General features: G+C 44.1%; 1 protein-coding gene across 1 annotated transcript in view; it reads right to left on the reverse strand.

The window, feature by feature from the left end:
• Positions 1-21,056, reverse strand: part of MLC1 (modulator of VRAC current 1) — a 304,614-nt gene that overhangs the window by 167,991 nt on the left and 115,567 nt on the right. Inside the window, exon 6 of the mRNA XM_078656639.1 lies at positions 8,492-8,593. Within this exon, the coding sequence (XP_078512765.1) occupies positions 8,492-8,593 (102 nt within the window). The remainder of the gene's footprint in view (positions 1-8,491; positions 8,594-21,056) is intronic.

Below are 21,056 nucleotides of genomic sequence, written 5' to 3' on the forward strand. Positions count from 1 at the left end.
TCTTTTTAGGTGTAGTGAGATTTTTTTTTATAAAAACTTTTTCAGGCTTTAGTTTGGGTTTTGCTGGTTTCCCTCCCAAACTATCTCTTCCTAGTTCTTCATAGGATTTTTCAATAATTCTGGCCAGTTCATACGGTTGTTTAGTTACATCAAGTTCTTTTAGTTTTTGGCGGATTGCCACGGATGCTGCTTCACCTTTAATGTTAGCTAATAATATAGCTGAGACCTGTTTGAAATCTTTCAGTAATTTCATACCAAGATTCAAGGCAGGTTCTGGTCCGTTTTCATTTTGAATCTGTTTCAGGACGCCAAGTATTACCGCCATAGACGGAACACCATGTGTTTTTGTTTAGATTGAAGCAAAGACTGTATCCCAAGTGTCACAGTAATCCACGTGTGGTGCTATCCCCATTGGTAAACAGATTGTTAGAATCCTGAGTTTCGCATGAGGTGTACTATCGGGAAATACTGCCTCTATTTGAGTAATTTTTTGAGCTAACGAGAATGGAATTTGTTCCCTTTTTGCAGGCAATTTACCAATGACTGATTGTATATTCTGTGGTGTCATTTTGTTTGTGTTCCCCTGATGAGGGGTGTGCTGTGGAATTCTTATAGCAGGTTGGACTGTTAAAGCCCACATGACATATTGTACCAATTGTCTATGTATTTTAATTAATTGTTTTAGCTGAGCTAACAGTTCTGGACCTGTCATTTGTTCAATGGCAGGATGTGGTGTATAGCTGGCTAGTACCGGGCATGTTGCTCCTGGTCTACCTAGTGGACTGAGCCTGGTAATGTGATTTTGATGTTGTAGGGCGCCTTTAAATTTAAACCAGAGCTGATGCTCTTGGTAAGTTAGTGGAATTTCAACATCCTCGAAAGGAGTGTATTCTGCTGGAGGTTCCTCTATCTTGTAGAAGTGGAACACATGTGTTGTTGGATTTGCTTGTGAAAAAAGATAATCCATGAATAGAATACCTCTGTCTGCCGATATTCATGTATCTCTCTAAGAAAAATATGATTCTACCACCTCTTGCTGATAGACCATTTTCTATAAGCTTTATAGCTATACTTTTCCTTACATTTTCCAGGATGATTATGGCATCCACGTCATCTTCATTAAACCCTGTGGTGTCAAAACCTGGTCTAGTATTATTTCCTGCCGGTCCACCGTTCTTGGTGTCACTAGCCGACATTTTGTTGAAAGTTTGCAGAGCAAGTCTCAAGGAAATAAAGATAAGGTGCACAATATTTTGGAACACTGTATCCTTCAACGTTGAACAAAACCAAAAACTAATACATAGGATTTTTTGTCCTACTTAGTTATGATGGATATTTTCATCCTTTAACCCACTCCAGACGTCTATTGGAGTATTTTACGGGAAAAAGGGGTCTCTGTGAAAAGCACAGCTGAGTTATTTTAGTATCTAGCGTTAAATTAGTGCCTTACCAAATGTTGGGCGCCATGTAGTGTAGTTCCTATATTCCCAATAGGCTCTGCGCATTGGAATAATATATCCTATAGATTAGACGTAGGACTGAGGTCGACTAGGTCTCTATTGAATATATTAGACTTAATTGTGAGTGCCAGCTAGCTCAGAGGTCACTAGAAACGTTCTCGAGTTCACAAGAAAGGATTTAGTTTCTGACGACCGCATAAACATGACAGCATTGTTTCCCTTGTGCATTCTGCGTTTCACCAGAGGTGCCGAGAAAAAGATAGACAGGCATTTTCAATAAAAGGGTTTATTGAACAGTATTCCTTCTCAAGCATAAGAAATGAACTGCTACAATCGTAAAACTGGTTGCAAAATATAATGCATACAGTAGAAAGGGTAGAATACAATAATACTGAGCATTGTATGGTTCCTAAACCATAGATAAATGCATACATAAATAACAGAAGCTAAAAGTACTCAACTGGTGCTTCTAAAATACGCCTACCCCGATGTACCTAACCTAAGCTTAGTACGAGGGAAGAAGTAAGTGAGGTGTAGCAAAAATATACTATTCTTTGCCAAGATTCTGTCCAAGATTTCTCTTAGGGTGTAATCAGCTCCGTACCTTGATTTAGAATGAAGAAGGTCAGGCTCAGGACTCGATTTCCCAACAACCCGCAAGGGTAGCTTGGAAACACTGGAGCTGGATTTCTCGGCAAGAGAAAAGACAGCGTCTTTCTCAGTGCGTCTGCTGGAGGGTCGGCTTCCTTTGGCACTTGCTGTTGCAGGATGCGTCGGGCAAGTAGATAGTCGAACTTCTTCAAATCACCGTATGTTTGCTATGGCAAGTGTGGGCATATTTATGCCTTGAAGGTACCGAGTTTGGTTTAGGTGGACATAATAATGTAATCGAAAAGTCTCAGTTTTTTTAAAACTCCATGAGTTCTTGGACAAGTCAGTTCTCGAGCAAGGGGAAGTCCCTAGCTGCTGAAGCCGAGTTTTCCAAGAAATCGTTGTAGATTTTCAGAACTAGTGGAAGTAGCCCTGCCGTATTTGGACTGCATGAGCTATGTCTAAATATGGTTATGATTTCTATGCCTATATAAGGATATGGTGATTTATACCTATATAAGGGCATGAATCGGGAAAATTACAATAGGATCCTAAAATGGTACACAACAGTGGCATGACCTCAAATCGACGAGCAAAACCATGGGGTCTTAGATCATTCTACCTCTGAAGTGCCGCCACCAGCCCCAGGGCGATGGGGCGGGAGGCGCGTCCCGCCGCCGGCTTCTGCAAGGTTTTAAGAAAGTCCAGTGCAAGCTGTGGGGTGGTGAAAAAATGCTGTTTACTTTGATGCGTCACTTTGAGCTTGGCAGGGAAAAGCATCGCATAGAGAACAATAAGCTGCTGTCATTTCTTCTTCACTGGTAGAAATTTCCGCCTCTGCTCCTGGACGGCCATGTTGAAGTGGGGATATATAGAGATGTCCGTTCCCTCATGGCGGAGCTGTCCCCGTTCCCTAGATAGGCGGAGGGCTGTATCCCGGTCCCGGTAATGAAGCAGGCGGGTGATTATCGGCAAGGTGTTGCTCCAGGTACTGGGCGGGCCGCCAGCGAGCGATGAGTCGTCTCTACCACCAATACCGGTGAGAAGGCCTCCCTTCCAAAGAGCGCAAAGAGAAGGCGTTCCACGTACTCCTCCATCTTCCCAGTGGCAGTTGATTTCGATATTCCCAAAATGCGGAGGTTGTTTCTCCGAGAGCCGAATTCTAAGTCCTTGTTCTTGGCCGCTATCACTCTCAGGACCCTCTCCATTTTCAGCATGCAGGATGCTGTTGTGGTAGAGGTGTCTTCCAGATCTGATATCCGCCGTTCCATCTCCGCCAGTCACTCATCGTGTTTGTCTACTTTGTGTGACACTCCATCTAATCGCGCAGACATGGAGTCCATCTTGGATTCTATGGAGGTCAGGCTGGATTGCATAGCCAACAGTAGGTCCTTCAGATCTGCAGCTTAGGGCGCCTGAGTCTCCACCTGTTCTTCCTCAGGATCCGTTTGGGAGCAGTACCATTCCTTGCCTCAAAGTTAAGCTTTGGTTGGCGCCCGTCCGGCTTTCCCATGTTGTCTGGAAGCGCAATGCGGTAACCCAGGAAAGGGCGTCCAATCCGCTGCGTGGCACCTGGGCCTGATATAGGAGAGGGGTCCCAGCGCTCCACGCTCCTCACTTCAGAATTTCAGCACACTTCTAGTAATGGGGCCCACCCCGATACACAGTCAAGGGGAGGGCCAAGATTCATCCGCGCAGTATTCCTTGGGGGGGCGAGGACATTCTGTATTACCTTCCCAGAACACTTCTAGCTAGCCAGGATGGGGTTTACGATATACTTCCCCGCGCCCTACGTGAGTCCTCCAGGCGCAGCAGCTATCGGGAGGCCAGGCAGTTGCACCGCACTTTCTCCGCCCCTACCCAGGTCTGTTGCATTGTCAGAGGCGTCCCTCCACTGGTGGATAAATCACTGGTGTCTACAGGTCTACTCTTCAGAGGAGCTCTGTACCTCAGGAGGAAGCCAGGTATGTAGACCATAGCCCAGTTGGCTTGCCGCCCCCACACAACACAGCAGCTCCAGTCATGATGCAGTTCCCAGGGGGAGGCCTCGTACGGGGGTGCTGCAGGGTAAAGCAGGCCCTAAGGCCTCCGGGTACGATTATAGGCCACCCAGGGAGTGAGGAGGCCCGCCACTTCGCACCCGCCGCCACAGGGACAGATCGTTCCCCCAGTGATGGGGCCAGCGGGGCTTCTCGCAGCGCTCTGCAGCCTCGCCGCATCCAACGGTGACTTTCTCCTGTGCGTCCCGGGGGGCGACCAGCCTGGCCGGGTCTCATTAGGCCCCTAGGCCACCAGGCAGAACTTCTCCTCGGGCAGGCAGAGCGGCGCCAGCCGCCTCCCACTGCCACCGCCTCGCAATGAGTGCAGCCTTCCTCGGGGGGCGTCAAGCGCACGCCGCACGGTGTTCTGGCTGCGCACCCAGGTCCCCAGCTCAATACCACAGCAGCCGGTCAGCAGTATCGCGGCTCCTCACCCACTTGGTCGCAGCTCCGATGTCGAGCGGAAGCAGCACTCACCCCCCTCTGCCATCAGCAGAGGGCTCTCCACTCAGTCAGATCCCTCTATCTTCACAGCCAAAGGCGAGTCGCTCACATCGGTTGTCTCAGCGCCGCCAGCCCCGCAGTTTAATTCCTCATCGCCGCTATGTTCTGCACCTCGAGCGCCAGAGGTCAGCTGCGATTTCCGAACAACCGCTAGGAGGTAAAGCAAATTTCCTCTGCAGTATGCAATGCTGCGTCGTTCCGCTGCCCAGATTCACACTTTTGTACATTTAAAGATCCCAAATGACCAGGATAATTGCCGGATATTCTCCCGAACCGCAAGAGCCTCACGCAAGTGCGGCCATCATGCTTGGCGCTCTATAGCGCCCCCCCCTTCTGTATAATAGTTTTGAATGCATCACTGACTTTGTGGCTCACAGGAGCCATGAATGTGCTCTTGTTCCGTAAACCTAGTAGTGTGTTCTCTTGTGGACGTTGATTGGATACAACCACTTTGTTGAAGAAGTGTTTGAGTCTTAGAGTTCGCATGAACTTGTACAAGATGATTTTACCTTTAAGAATGTTGGCTCGATATGTAGGTACAAAAGAGGATCCTTTTTGTAGGGTCCGAAAATTGATGATTAGAAATGTTGATTCCAAGAGTCTCTGACTCCTTGTTCCCTTTGCCACTGGTTTGTTTGCTAGGGTGCCTCCTCCTGCTTCGTCGGTTGGTCTTTGGCCTCCTCCTACAAAAGGCTGATTTGTGTTTATGTTTGTGGGATTCTTGTTGAAAATCATCAGAAGATGATGCACTGGTGTCAGTGAGTTTTCCTGTATTACTTCTCTGTGATGTTCACTGGGCGTATACCTCTGCCCAATTGCAAATTTCCCGAATTTGTAATCATACGTATCCCTTTTAAACTTCCTTATCTTTCTTTCATTGGTCTCCTTAGTGTATGTTTCCAATTTCTCATTGAGGTCTGCTAATGTTTTACCCCAGTCTTCCTTTGGCATGATCTCAGTTAGTTCTTGTTTGAGTTGGATAATTTATTTGTTTAGTTCTTCTAGGAGTTTAGATAACTCTTCAACGTTAAGTAGGATAAGGTACAAGGAGCATTTATTTAAAATCGCTTGCCATTTTTCTGTGAATCTAGTATTGTTTTTACACAATGTAGATTTAAGCGAAATCCTGAGTCCCCTAGGAATATAGAGGCACAGTCCCTTGTTTAAACTGTGGGAATTGCAATTCAATAATTAAGAGCAACAACATCAGACATCCAACTCGTGGAACTCCTATTAGACTTAGAGTTACAGCCAATTGCAATAGCCAAAATGTCATCTACATGCTTAAATGCCCATGTGGCTTAGTTTAGGTTGGCAAAACAGAACGAAAAATACATATTTGACTCAATGAACATAAAAGCAACGTCTGAAATAGGAACCAAAAATCCACGATCGCTAGCCATTTCAACACTGCGCAGCACAATATCAGCCAACTTCAGTTCCTGATCCTTGAACAGGACCCAATCATGCAGGGAAGCAACAACACCAGATTCCTATTACAAAGGGAAATATATTGGATTAATCTTATGGATTCCGTCAGTCCGAAGGGACTAAATGAACGCTGTGATTTTAATTGCTTTCTGTAAAGAACAGATTACCATGTTTTCCATTTATACCATTATTATCTACAGAAGCCATTGTCAGGTATACTATCAGGACAGAATTGCAATGCAATAACTTGAGACAGAGTGTGTATTCATGTAAATAAAATGTGTACACCAACATGCTCAATGACCGTGAGTACACCCAGATCACAGACACATCAGATGAGGTTTAACCAAGTTGTCAATCATCACTTTTCTACTTCGCCAACTTTCGAAAGGGTCAACACGACACAGCACCTGCGTCACGTGTTTTCTAATAACGACGCTATTTATCATGAAGTTTTTTACCTACACAACATCAAATAGACTGGATGATAGCATATTTTTCATACCATGTGCTCATCTTTCATCTGGACCTTATATTCCCGGAGTCTTTTTTTCCACCCGCATCACCCAAAGTTTTGGTTTACTTATTTTATTTAAACAACATTTCTCACTATTGACTTCCAGTTAACGCTCTACCAAGCGTATTGGAAGATCGAACATTTATTTTGAATTTAGAATATATTTTGGCTTATTATATCAAGACAAGTCTGTTTTTCACCAGTGAGAGACGTTTATTGAGTCTGTTTTCTACCTCCATTTCCAGACTCCTTCAATATCACCTTCCGGGACGCGTAACTGCTTCCAGTTCACATTGCAGGGTTTGAAATCAATTCCTTCACTTGGGATGATTGAACAGGCGATTCGATAACACTCATTAGGTAAGCGACCCTACAGTTTGAGCCACCTTGGCCGATCGGCCACTTCGAAGTTTATGAGATTCACTCAGGTATGTTGTTTGCATTATCCGCAGCTCTAAAGGAGTTTTTTCAGTCTTTGAACCTGCGTTAAAGCCACTGATGTAAGTACAATGCTGACGTTTTTGGAATTGGCGCAACACTCTAATTTCCCTTTGTTATACACTTTCGCATCGAGCACACCGCTTTCACTTTGTCTCGTTCGACGACCACAGAAGTATCTTGAGATAAATACATGCACTATACACATTGGGTGACCCACTTATTGTAACCTTTTACGGGTAGTAACGCTTTTGCACGTTCGGTGGATTTCGGTTTCCACATGCGTTCGGATCACATCATCAAGCTTAGTTGACACACCATGGTCGGTAGAACAGCATGGAAATGAATTTTCACCTCTTGTAGAATTGAATCACTGTGACATTTTTTATGATGTGGTATGACATGTTATATTCTGAAACCTGTAAATTCCTCCATTCTACACCTATGCCCAAAATGCATTAGGCATAGATGAACGTACAGTAATTAATGTTGGATGTTATGATGAAATAAAGTATGATTAAATGTATTGGATGTTAATAATTAATAAAGATTGGAAAAATGAACAACTGAAAGATCAAAGGAATTTTGGGAAAACATTGACAAAGAGTATTTACATGATATATATTGGATCTGAGTGCACAAGGGCTTGCACCTCTGGGACAGAGTCCAGCATCTATTTACACTCTAATTTCTATCCTCATACTCAGGAGAATTAACCTGACTGCACCACTCACCTGGCTAACCAGTGACAAACAATTTTTGAACCACATAAAGGAGTGCGCTCCACTGGACAAATTGTAGGTTTCATGGTGATTGCCACTCATCAGCAGGGAGCAGAGAGTAGGGATGGGGATACTTGAAATGATGCTTGCAGGACCACCTGAACGCATGCAGATGCATTCCATGACCTGTCAGGTAAACAGCTGCAGGAGGAGCCTTAGAATAACACGGATGAGGGAGAACATTGCTGATATGTAACACCTGCTCTTCCAAAAGCAATCTCGTTGCTGCAATAGTTTAAGTGCTCACACATAGACAGTGTCTGCCATAAATGTTAGCTCAAAGACATTTAGCACCTTACACACACGTAAGTACAACAAAATGTCATTCAGTACATGTCGTAACTTTCACACTCTGAGGCCTGCATTACAAGTGGTTTGGGACACCAAAGTGTATGGAATGTATTTGTGGGATAATTATCTCTTATTACGTGTTTTGCCCCTGAAGCTTGAAGATTTTGGTGCTTACAGCATCAACATGTGCATGTCCCCATATTTACAGATCATTTCCCCTTGCTAAATATCAGCAGGCTTGACCTGCCAAATCCAGGAGATGCAGTTTTTATTGCACCTACTATGTTCCATGTGTGATTAAAAAAATGCAGAACTCATAAGATCAACTTTCATCACTGGCAAGTGTCTTACGACTAATCGCACAGTTTGTTCTTCATTGAGGGAGTACATTTTTCTCACCATGTTGTGCTTACGGATGACAAGCAAAATGATATCTACCTTGTTTCTCCTGTGCGTGCTTTGATTAGACCTTGCAGAGACGATTACTATTGTTGCCATGAGGATTTCAAGTAGAATTAATAGAATCAAGTTATAATTTATCTGCAGAAGGAGTTTGAAACAAAAACAGCATTAGACAAATCCGTCCCATACAAAATGCTGGTTCATATTTCCTGTGGGATGTGGAGAAAACACAAATGGAATGCACAATTACATTTCACCAGAAAAGGGACGGGGGCACTTCTTGTTAAAGAGACACAGCGTCATGGAAAATTGTAAAATCATTTCATGAAATTCGGGCTATGCAGTAGGTAAAAAGGTGACCTCATACTGGCTTGAGACTAGGAATCTTGACACAGTACTATAATCCGTACAAAGCATTTGTATAGGTGAAACACAATGCTTGGTTTTACACTGGTTTGTCCTTATACAGGTACAGCTCTGGTTCTGCAATGTTAAGTTAGAAGATCAAGGAATGAACTAATATTCCTGTAATCAGCCATGGTAAAATAGATCCCTGGTAGACCGAAAATATATTTACAATTTACAGTGACATCAGCATATGGACCAAATCAAGGTGATAACTGGCTAAATTGCCAAGCAATTCAAAACATAGCATTGTTGGCTTCGAGATTGTGCGAGAGTTTGAAGAACTAGTTGATTGTTGACCTATTTGCGTACAAAGGTTACATGAGTGAGCAAGCAATTGCCTGGATCTTGGAGACATATGGTATCACCTCCGTCCCTAGGAGAAGGCTTCCAATTTCCTTTTTTTTTTAAATTAATTTTATTAATTTTACATTATACAGCACTGCACAGCATATATCAAATACAATTAAAATTAAGGAATAATCAAACCAAATTTGCAAAGCAACATTACCTCGTGAACATTTTTTACAAAAATTAGCTTTTAACCAAACAATTTCTCTTATATAAGGAAGTAAGCAAATACTGGAAAAAAAAGAAGACCTTACATAGTGAAAACTTTTTGCAAAGAATAAGCTTTTAACCAACCAGTTTCTTTTGTATAGGGAAGTAAGAAAATACTAGAAACAAAGAAGAAAAACAGAATTACCTACAGAAAACCAATGGATAAGACAATTCGACTAAGGAAATTTATCGACAAAGTTGTTCCCCAACTACAAAATGTCTGTCAACCATTTTAATACATAAACCTATGAGCCCATATGCGACAGTGCTTCCTTCCATGTGTAAATAGGGGCCCATATTCGCCTACCGAGTAGTTTCGCTTTCTTGCCCTTCCTTTCATATATTCCCCTCTCAAGATTGAATACTGAGAGGAGCCGAGCAAGCCATAACTGAAATGTAGGGGCAGCTTGATCAAGCCATCCTGCAGCTACGCAAATCCGTAATACTGCCATAGCCAAGAAAAGAAACCGGAAGGGCACAGTTTGCCCCTGACTACTATCAACCCCAAGAAGCATTAAAGCTGGTGTTAAATTGACTTTTATACCCAGGGTAGATTCAAGAAACTCTGTAATAGAAGATTTTAGTACATCAAGGCGAGAGCAAGCAGAAAATATATGAATAAGATCCGCATTAGCGGAGTTACATCGTGGGCAACTAGTGCCCTCCTGCCCTCCCCATTGTGCAATTTTTGCCGGAGTGTAATATAAAGAAAAAACTGTTTTGTAGTGCTGAGCCTGAAGCCCGGCAGAACATAAAACTGTGCGTCCCTGTTCTAGAGATTAAGTAAAATCATCAAAATCTGTACTTTTTTTCCATGCTTTTCTAAATCATCCAATTTAGTGGCCATTAATTCGGCGTAAATTCCTTTAATAGAGCAACCATCCCCATTTCTTATTACATCCATAGCTTTCACCTTATTAAATCCGCTAGTACCACCAACTTTTTTACTCAGAAAGCTCCTGATTTGGAGATATTTAAAAAAATATTGAGTATCGATACCAAATTTGTCCTGGATATCCTTAAATTGGAAGAAGCCATCTGAGCCCAATATGTCCCCAACTTTCCAAAAGCCCCACTCTGCCCACTCTGCCATGATGTGATCCGAGACAATTTCTGGCATCGTCGGGTTGCCATATAGTTGGGTATAACAATTCAGCCTCCCAAGGCCTGTCTTCTTCTTAAAGGCAGCCCAGATTTTAAAGGCTGCCTGCATAGTCTTAAATTTAGTTCTCTTGTAATAGCTGGGCTCGCTAAATTTCAAGAAGCAGTTTTCTGCATCCTCACCCACCAATAGCCTATATGTATCAGGAGACTTAGCTTCACTAGCAGGATTCTCCGATCTGCCACCCATCATCCTGCACATGTATTGGAAAGCCGCTGCCCAATAATAAAATTTAAAATCTGGGACTGCCCAACCCGCTCTATCTAGAGGCAAGGTCATAAAGCGTAAAGCCCGCCTTGTTTTGCCATGTGCCCATATGATTAGATTAACCATACTGTCCATCACGGTAAGCCACTTCTTCTCAAATTCTAGAGGAATTGCCCCATACAAATACAATATTTTTGGTAAAAATACCATTTTGATCACATTGCAGCGGCCTACCAATGATAAATGCGGAGTATGGAATTTATCAAAATCGCTTTTAGCTTTCTGAACTACCGGGTCAATATTTACATCGACTAACCTATTCAGGTCGTGGGTTATGGTAATCCCAAGATATACTGCTGAGTCTACCATTCGCAAATCAGTACGGCAGACCTTATTATTGACTAAAATCTGGGTCTTCTGTTTATTCAGGGAATATCCAGAGAATGACCCAAAAGCTAAGGCTAACTCCTCAACTGCGGTTATTGCTGTTAAAGGATTAGGGGTGACGAGGGCAACATCGTCCGCATATGCGAGGACCTTTGTCGCTATCCCTTGATAAACAACAGGCTCAATTTCCTTACAGGACTCAATTTGCCTAATTAGGGGGTCTATGTAAATAGCAAATAAAAGGGGTGAGCAGGGGCACCCCTGCCTAGTGCCCCGTTTAATCTGAAAGGGTGCAGTATGTTTCCTATTAATTCTGAGAAGAGCAGTAGGCGCTTTATACAGACATCTGATGGCTTTAATAAACCCCTCTCCAATGCCAAACCATCTCATAGCCTCCCATAAGTAGTCCCAGGAGACCCTATCAAAAGCTTTTTCTGCGTTCAACAGCAGCACAGCCATAGGGTCTCCTGAGACTTCTGCAGCATCGAATAAGGTTATTGCCCAACGGATATGCTGAGTGGTCCCTCGCCCCGTGATAAACCCATGTTGGTACAGGTGAATCGCCTTCCCAATAATGGTGTTTAATCTAGTTGCCATTGCCTTGGAGAAGATCTTTACATCATAAAGGGTAATTGGACGGTATGACCCTGGTTCCCAAGGTGGCTTACACTTTTTTAAAATTATTATGATGTCTGCTTCTAACCAGGAATCGGGGACCAAACCCACGGATTGTGCTAGACATAATAATTCCACCAGATCGGGTCCGACTTCTTCCAAGAATATTTTACAAAATTCCAAAGGGATCTGGTCGGGTCCAGCTGCCTTTCAAGTTGGAAGATTCTTCAGAGCACAGTAAATCTCATCTTGTGTCAGAGTGGCCTCCAATTTAATGCTATCCTCTGAGACAATACTGAACAGTGGTATACTGTAAAGATATCCCTGGATTACAGTCTGGTGTACTTGGGGACCCTCGTTGTATAATCGCTGGTAGAACTGCCGGAACACTTCCTGAACCCCAAGTGGATCCATGACTAGGTTTCCACCTGCGTCCTTAATCTCATTTATCTTGCTCGCTACACTCATTTGCCTAAGTCTAGCTGCCAGAGTATGGCCGACCCATTCGCTAAACTCGTGGCAATGTTCTCTTTTTACTAAAAAGAGCTCTGCTGCTTTTTTGGCAGCGCGATCCCCAATTTCCGCCTTGACCCAAGCCAACCTTAGCAAAATATCTTCTGTTACTGCCCCTAAGTTTGCAGCTGTTGCCAGCTACTCCTCAATTCTAGTTAGATTTATATATAGTACTTCAACCCGTTGGGCTTCCCGCTTCTGTCGAGACAAGCTAAAGCTGAGTGTCTCCCCTCTGACCCCAGTTTTAAAAGCATCCCAGACCACCCCAGCACTGGCACTGTATCTATTTATATCCCAATAGCTTTAAATCCAGCTTTTCATATGGGAGACGTATTCGGGGTCTATCAGAAGCCCTCTTTCAAAGGTCCATGACCGCTCAACCCGAACACCATTCGTGAATGCCAGGTTTAAAACAAGCGGGTTGTGATTGGATATTATCCTGGGATATTTCTGAATTCTGGCCCGGTACACTAAAGAGTGTGAAATAAAAAAATAATCAAGTCTGTAGACTGCCTTATGTGGGGCAGAAAAAAAGTACTACCTGGATCCTGTCCATTTAAATAATACCAAAGATCTATAAGTCCATGATTTCCGACTATATTAAAAAGGACCTTATATACCTTCTTTTTGCGACCAGAGTATATATCTCCCATACTGCCCCACAGCCGGCCAAGCCCATTGATGTTAAAATCGCCGCACATTAATGGGGGTGTCAGCCAGTTAACTAACTCATTTACAACAAGGGGTGGTGATGGACAGAGTCTCTGAATTAAGCAGAGTACTCTCACCCAGTCAATAGATCAGGGCTAGATCCAACACCGTTTTTTAGCTCATTGCACCAGGTTCTGAAACTGGGATGGTGCAATGAGCTAAAAAACGGTGTTGGATCTAGCCCTGATCTTTTGACTGGGTGAGAGTATTCTGCTTAATTCAGAGACTCTGTCCCTCACCACCCCTTGTTGTAAATATTTTTGTCCACCCTAAGCGTGGAAGGGTATACTCAGACATGAGTCCCTTGCTCATTGCACCATCAGGATTCAAGCAAGCCGGGCCGAAGACGGCTGTAATGCCAGAAACCGGTCCCCGGAAGCTTGTTTCCTTCCCAGTGTAAGAATTGGCTTTTGTAGTTTGGTTTGCCCTGTTCCCATCATGCACTGGGACAGGAACAGACTAATTTGCATACAGCCAGGTTCTGAAACTGGGATGGTGCAATGAGCTAAAAAACGGTTTTGGATCTAGCCCTGATCTTTTGACTGGGTGAGAGTATTCTGCTTAATTCAGAGACTCTGTCCCTCACCACCCCTTGTTGTAAATATTTTTGTCCACCCTAAGCGTGGAAGGGTATACTCAGACATGAGTCCCTTGCTCATTGCACCATCAGGATTCAAGCAAGCCGGGCCGAAGACGGCTGTAATGCCAGAAACCGGTCCCTGGAAGCTTGTTTCCTTCCCAGTGTAAGAATTGGCTTTTGTAGTTTGGTTTGCCCTGTTCCCATCATGCACTGGGACAGGAACAGACTAATTTGCATACAGCCAGGTTCTGAAACTGGGATGGTGCAATGAGCTAAAAAACGGTGTTGGATCTAGCCCTGATCTTTTGACTGGGTGAGAGTATTCTGCTTAATTCAGAGACTCTGTCCCTCACCACCCCTTGTTGTAAATATTTTTGTCCACCCTAAGCGTGAAAGGGTATACTCAGACATGAGTCCCTTGCTCATTGCACCATCAGGATTCAAGCAAGCCGGGCCGAAGACGGCTGTAATGCCAGAAACCGGTCCCCGGAAGCTTGTTTCCTTCCCAGTGTAAGAATTGGCTTTTGTAGTTTGGTTTGCCCTGTTCCCATCATGCACTGGGACAGGAACAGACTAATTTGCATACAGCCAGGTTCTGAAACTGGGATGGTGCAATGAGCTAAAAAACGGTGTTGGATCTAGCCCTGATCTTTTGACTGGGTGAGAGTATTCTGCTTAATTCAGAGACTCTGTCCCTCACCACCCCTTGTTGTAAATAGTTAACTAACTCGGCGTCTAGGTATTCCAAAACCTCTGGATCGTCGGCAGTAGATCCATAGACCGAACGCAGAGTGAAAGGCTTCCCAGCAAATAGACAATCCAATATAACCCACCGCCCCATTTAACTAAAAGGTTCTTTTTAACAATTATATCGTTCCTGAGGGTGAGAATAGCAACCCCCCTAGTCTTGGTGCCTTGTTTAGTAGCCCCCAGTAAGCGAAAACGAAGTTGTTCTAGGACCCCTCCTCTACTACCCTCTATATGGGTCTCCTGGACGCATAAAATATCAATGTGCATAGATTTCAGAACAATGGATGCCCTTTGCCGCTTAGCCAGGTCATTGAGCCCACAAATATTAATTGTCACAATTCTAGGATTAGTAAGGCTCATTAAACAATTTTTGAGTACATTTCCTTAGACGTAAACTTATCGCATCTCCCTTCCCAAGTTGCCAACCTAGGCGCCTCTTCCTTGCCAAGCAAAAGCCATGCCAACTGGTGCCCAAAACTTTTGATACCAAATTTGCTCTTTTATATTGCTGTGCTGTAACCAACTCCCACCAACCTTAAACCCTCCCCTGGACTGAGCCCCCCGCCTCCCCCTCCCCCCTACCTCCTTCTAAGGCAAATAGGTCAATCATGACGTATGTTTGACGGCAGAACACCCGGCTCAGGCCGCTGCATGCCCCCCCACCTCCGGGTCCATAAATAACACCCCAAGAAAAACAGAGGCCCCCCTGTGGAAATCCCCCCCTTGCGAAACTAGTATCAATATGTAATAATATACGTACTATTAATTAATAATGGTTAACTCACTCGTTGCCCCTCCTAGTTTTCAGCAATAATATCAAATATCAAGGAATTGTATCCAGCAGCAACAAAATACATCAAACAACATCCCCCCTCCCCTTAGGGCCCTTCAGCTCTAAGAGAAACTCTTGGGCTTGGATTTCTGAGAAAAATATACAAACTCGACCCTTTACTATGACCTTAAGGCGAGCGGGGTAGAGCAGGAAGGCCTCACAATTCAGCCCTTGAAAAGCGGGAATCAGCTGTCGAAGCCTCCACCTCCGCTCCATCGTAGCATGGCAAAAGTCCGGACGAGCGAAGAAAGTGTGTCCTTCGTAGGTCCATTTAGTATTTGGTCTTGCAATGTCTATTAAGAGTAAAAAGTTCCCAATGTAAATCAATATTGCCCTAGGGCGATCTTCTTGCCCGGGTCGATGGTTCCCCTTCTGTACCATTGGGAATCAGTGGGCCCATTGAACCTCCATGTCCCACTGCCAGTGTGCAAGTTCCGGGAATGCTCCTTTTAGCAAGGATACAAAGAAGAGCATTATATTCCCTCCTTCTGCGTTCTCGGCAATCCCAAGTAGGCGGACATTATTTCTTTGTTTCCGATTCTCGAAATCCTCGAGTTTCCAACACATGTCCAGTGCCTGCTTTTCCTGCTGTGCATTGGACACCTGTAGTTTTTCCACCGCCTCCTCCAAAGCAACTGTCCTATCCTCTACATGCGTGACCCTTTCAGCCATTTCCGTACAGAGTAGAATAGAGGCCAGGAGTTAGGCAAGATGGTAGACTGACCGAGTCAGGGGTTGCTGCAGCTCCTCGACCTCCATGGCGCTCTAACTGGATGTTAAACTAACATTACCTCTTGTTGTGAATCCCCCCCCATGGTTTGGCATGAGGCTGGTTGGTGTCAGAAATCCACTGAAAGTAATGCTGGTGTCGGTAATATATCATCTACTGACTCGACACATCTACTGCCCCAGCGTTCTGGCTGTCACATCTTCGGGGCAGCGTCAAACTCCGAGAAAGAGAATGTACCCTAAAACACAGAAGCTGGGTAAGGGGGTACACAAGGCCCCATGAATACAGATGCGTGTGCGGAGGGGGGCCGCGTAGCACCTGAGGTTAAGGTGCTGTCCGATGCAGGCATGTCCGATGCCTGCATCTGGACGCGGACAGAGTTTAGGACGGCGGGGCGTTCTGGCGAAGAGAACCGATGGAGCTCCTAAGGACGCCGGTGCAGCAGGAGGGACCTTGCTTCAAGCAGTGGCGGCTGCTATTGAGGGGTCGCTGTGCCAGCCAACGCTAATGGAGGCTTTTTCCCTGTCTTCACCCGTTCATTCCTCAGACCCGAATAGAAAATCAATAAAAATAATTTTGTAGACACAGAGGACATTACAGATACGGAGGGAAAAGGAGTGCTTGCTCAGCCTGGCTCACCTGCGTGGCTACACACAAAACCCAGACCGGAGCAGGAGCAGGATCTCCAGGGGGGCACGGAGCTACATCTGGCTATTCAAAGTGAAACACTTCCAGGAAACCAGCCAGAATTAAGAAAGATGAATGATCTAAATGATGCAAAAGGCATCACAGAGTCAGTAGAGTCAGCAGAACTAGTGGATTCAGTAAATCTACTTGACCTTTTGCAAGCTGTGCTCCCTCCACGGTCGATTTCTGGGTTGGCTGATAGCACGGAGTCTATAGCAGTGAATAATATGGGGTTAGTGGAGGTACAGGAAAAGAATAGGGTGAAATTGGAGAAAGCAGAAGAAGCAGAATGCAATGGGGGAGTCAATGCTGGTGTTACCTCGGTTGGTCAGCACTCCTTTCCTTCTGATGCTACTCTTGATGGTGATCCCAAACGTATACCAATAGCCAGCCTTTCTCTGAATGATGACTCTGATTCAGCAGCTCTTAGTGATTCCAGCATAATGGATGATACGGGAGATTCCTCTACCGTCCAAAAAGCACTCCACAGTAAGCCAAATCCACAAAGGCGTAGAGTAAAATCCAAGGCAGGCCCCTCAAAGGTTGAATCTAACACAGTGCGCAATCTGGAATGGGATAACTCAGCGACAAGCCTGGGTTATGGGAATGGTGTGCAGGAGACAGCAGGAGGCTTAGGGGCATCCCCTGGCAGTGCTCCCCCTCAGTCGTTGGAGTTAGTATATATGACTTTAAAACAAATGCAGAGTCCAGAAGTGAAAGTAGGAAGTCGCTTCAAGCAACAAAGAAGCTACAGGCCTCTATTCGCAAGGCTTCCAATTTCCATTATCAAACTTATTGTCCTTTTCCCGGTATGCATAAATGTCTGGTTCGATTTGGTATCAGGGACCAGGCCACAACATATAGACAACTGTTTTTTGTTCACTGTGCAAATTTGGGGTCACGTGCCCCTGCTGAAAACTGAAACATGGCGGCAAAACAAAAGTATATTAAATGATAAAGCTTTTCATGATCAATTCCACACACCCAGGATCTGCAACAACATTACAGTATACACAACAGAACTTCCCTGACTTTGCTTCAATTTAAGAAATTGCTTAAGATGTACCTCTGTAAAGAAATTATATCTGGCCACAGTAGGGGTCCACTCTCACTCCGAGAAACTAGCTACCCCTCCAATCATGCATTGAATGTATGTTTGCCACTGAGCCTGTACTCACTGCATCTCTGCTAGGTGTATATTACACAAATACCACATACAAACATACAATACAATACAACAATAATCAGTGGATTAACTGAAACAGAGGTTCCGTGTAATACCATCACTGAATTAGTACCAATTGTGCACATCATTATTAGCTTTTATTTTACAATGTTTGGGATGCCGGAGTTTGTTGTGTTTGTGTGTTTTATACCCCCTTTGTTTAAGGAGGAACCCTAAATCACTACCCCCAAGCACACCTCCTTTTCATCTAACAGTAATCCCTGAATTCTCTCCCTAGTTTCCCACAGTGTTTTCCACTCCTTGTTTTTTTACCTTCTGCTGCCTGTTCTATCCACCAACCAGCTCCACCTTGGTTTGTGGCACCCAAAACATGAGTTTGTGGAGCTTAAATTCGTACTTGCTGAAGAATAGCACTAGAATACTGGTGTGCTAGAATACTGTGAAATGTGAAAGATAAAAGACCACAAAAACAACTGTAAAATGTACAACATCATAAAATTTGCAAACACAAACCACATCTTTTCTTTTAGAAAAAGAAAACTAGTAGAGTAGAGAGCTACGGTTATCAATCGTGAAAAATGAAAGCATAAAATGGAAGGAGCAGCAGGCATACAAGTATGAGTCTGATATGCAAAATGTTTTAACGGTCACAAACCCTCAGATTCAGTAAATCTGAAGATGTGCGACCGCTGAACCTCTTTTTGCAATTTATTAAACCCAAAAGGTTTTCTGAATTGTTAAATGGGTTGAAGTAAACATTAAGGGCCTCATTCTGATGGCAGGGAGACTGCCACCAGTAGGCTGTTGGTGACAGTCTCCCCGCCATCGGATAGATGTTTACTGCCCTATTACAATGTTGTGCGGGGAAGATGGCGGTTGTAAATTCTGGGCGCCACTCATTTGACAGGCTGGTGCAGCGGAGGGCCTCCCAATCCCTGCATTGGCGGCGGTGCCTACAAGGCACTGCCATAGGGATTAGGATGTCCCTCCCTGCCAGCCTTTCCATGGCGGTTCACCCTCCATGAAAAGGCGGGTGGGGCTGGACATTGGGGGCTAGTAGCGGATCCCCCAAATATCCCTGAACCAACTGACAGGCACCACATTGTTCCTGTTACATAGTACGGGGATATGTCAAACATCCCTGTTTTACATTGCGACGGGTGCTGCAGTCAGAAGCACCCGCTGCAATGTAAAAGGTGGCCAATGTGACCGTCACAGTGGCGGTCGCAGTATAATTTGGCCTGTGGGATTGCCGCCTTGTAGGCGGACAGTCCCAAATATAACACGATGGCGGACGGACTTCAGTCCATCCGCCCTCGTAATGACCCCTAAGGAATCACTATTTGGAACGGGTGAGAAAAGGACGTCCCTTGCAAATTCTGATTCCTTAAGAGATGTATTAATGGTTTGCAACCGTAATCCGGTTGCAAAACATTAACATTTTACCGCCAGATCAAATTGGTGGTAAGACATTCACAAACAGAAATGGGTTCCGAGGGGATCACTTTGCCTTTGAGAATATTGACAAACTCTTTTTTAGGAGTGAGCGTTAGTCCACAGGACCACTGCCTACTCCTAAAAAAGGTTTATCTTGAAAAAAAATATGTGGCTGCATTTAAAAAAAAAAAAAAAAAAAGATTATTTTATTTATTAAGACACAGGCATGGTGGTCAGCTGTCCCCAGCAGCGCACCCTGACTGTGACTCTAGCCAATCGTAGTGGGTCGCAATTTGTGACCTGCCCAATGCAGATTAATATTCATAAATCATGCCCTAATTTGCAAAATTAGGGATCATAACTTTATTACATATATTTATGGTCGCAAAGAAACAAAAGCGTTATTTTTAATACAAAGGCAGATAAAAATCAGAACATGTGCTGTAAATAAATTAGATTGTAACGGAAGAAGCCACCTCAAACCAGAATAGTGGAAAATGTCCTCAAGATTAATGCAACGTTTAAATCAGCACACTGGGTTCAGAGAATCATGTGTTGTTTCTTGAACTTGTTCAAGAACAGTGAAAAAAGGAAAGAAATGAATAAAAAATACAATAAAAAACAACCTGAAGTAGTATTAAGAGCACTCATCTTAATGCAGGAGTTTCTGACAGAGGCCAACCCCTTGCCCAGAACATGTGGAATTGGGTTGAAAGCATTGTGCAAGAAGTAGCAAGGGGGGCTCAGGACGAAGCATAGGAGGTGACCGGAGACAAAACACTGCATTCAGAACATGCATCAGGAGATGTGCCCAGTTACTGATGTGTACTGCCAAAGGCCTTGCACAGCAGTTTCTTGCTTCGACCAGGGGCTAGGGGATTATGTTACTAAACCTGAAAATGAACTGCAAAATATTTCTTTAAAAGTTATTTCCTCACAAGGGAAGGTAATGTTAGTTATCAAGAAGCTATTCACTTTCCAATAATACACATTTGTAGAGACACTATAGTTCCAGTGCAAAATCTAACAGCCCCTTAAATTCACCAGTTGAACATTGCGACCATAACTCTCTGCCAATACACTACTTATTACTTTATACATGTTGTCACAACATGACTAATGAGGTCATTAACAATAGTGCTCCTGCGGCTGATGGGGCAGACATTAAAGATCTGGCCAAAGGCCGAGCAATACGTCAGTATGTGCTCGGCATAGCCAAAGAATGTGTATAATACACTGCAACTGGAGTCATGTTAAGCATTGGTGGCCTGTGCCCAGAGGGGGTAGGGCATAACATTGTAGAAAACTAAAGAGTGATTGGTAGAATGCTTGAATCACTCTGAGCTACTGTTAAAAACTCCAGCCACATCCCTGTCCATAATTTATTTTTCCTCTTCAGGGCCAGTAGCATAGCAAGGATGCCATGGGCTGTGGAGCAAGCAAACAAAATGCTCCCTTTCACTGCTGTTGAGGTAGTAAAATACAGCAATTATCACATTTCAATAGGCCTTTTGGAACTCTGAGACCCAGTGCCACTGCACCTGCTGCATCAATGGTAGACAAGCCCCTACTCAGAGCTAAGCCTTTGGCCCACAACTTTTCCCCAGGGTTCATGATAACAAAGGCTACTGTTCAAGTGTGGCAGATAATTTATGCCAGGTATTAAATACCTCCCCCCCAAGTCCTGATCGCAGTTACCTATAAATGCCAGTGGGTATTGAACTGGATTTCACAAATCAAAAATATTTTAATTGTTTTAGTGCTGTAGTTGGGCATGTTTTATTGGATTTCCTATTTATTGACATTTCAGATAATCACAATGAATAGGAGAGATTTTT

Source organism: Lissotriton helveticus, chromosome 1_1 (genome assembly GCF_964261635.1).
Source record: "Lissotriton helveticus chromosome 1_1, aLisHel1.1, whole genome shotgun sequence".
Taxonomy (NCBI): Eukaryota; Metazoa; Chordata; class Amphibia; order Caudata; family Salamandridae; genus Lissotriton; species Lissotriton helveticus.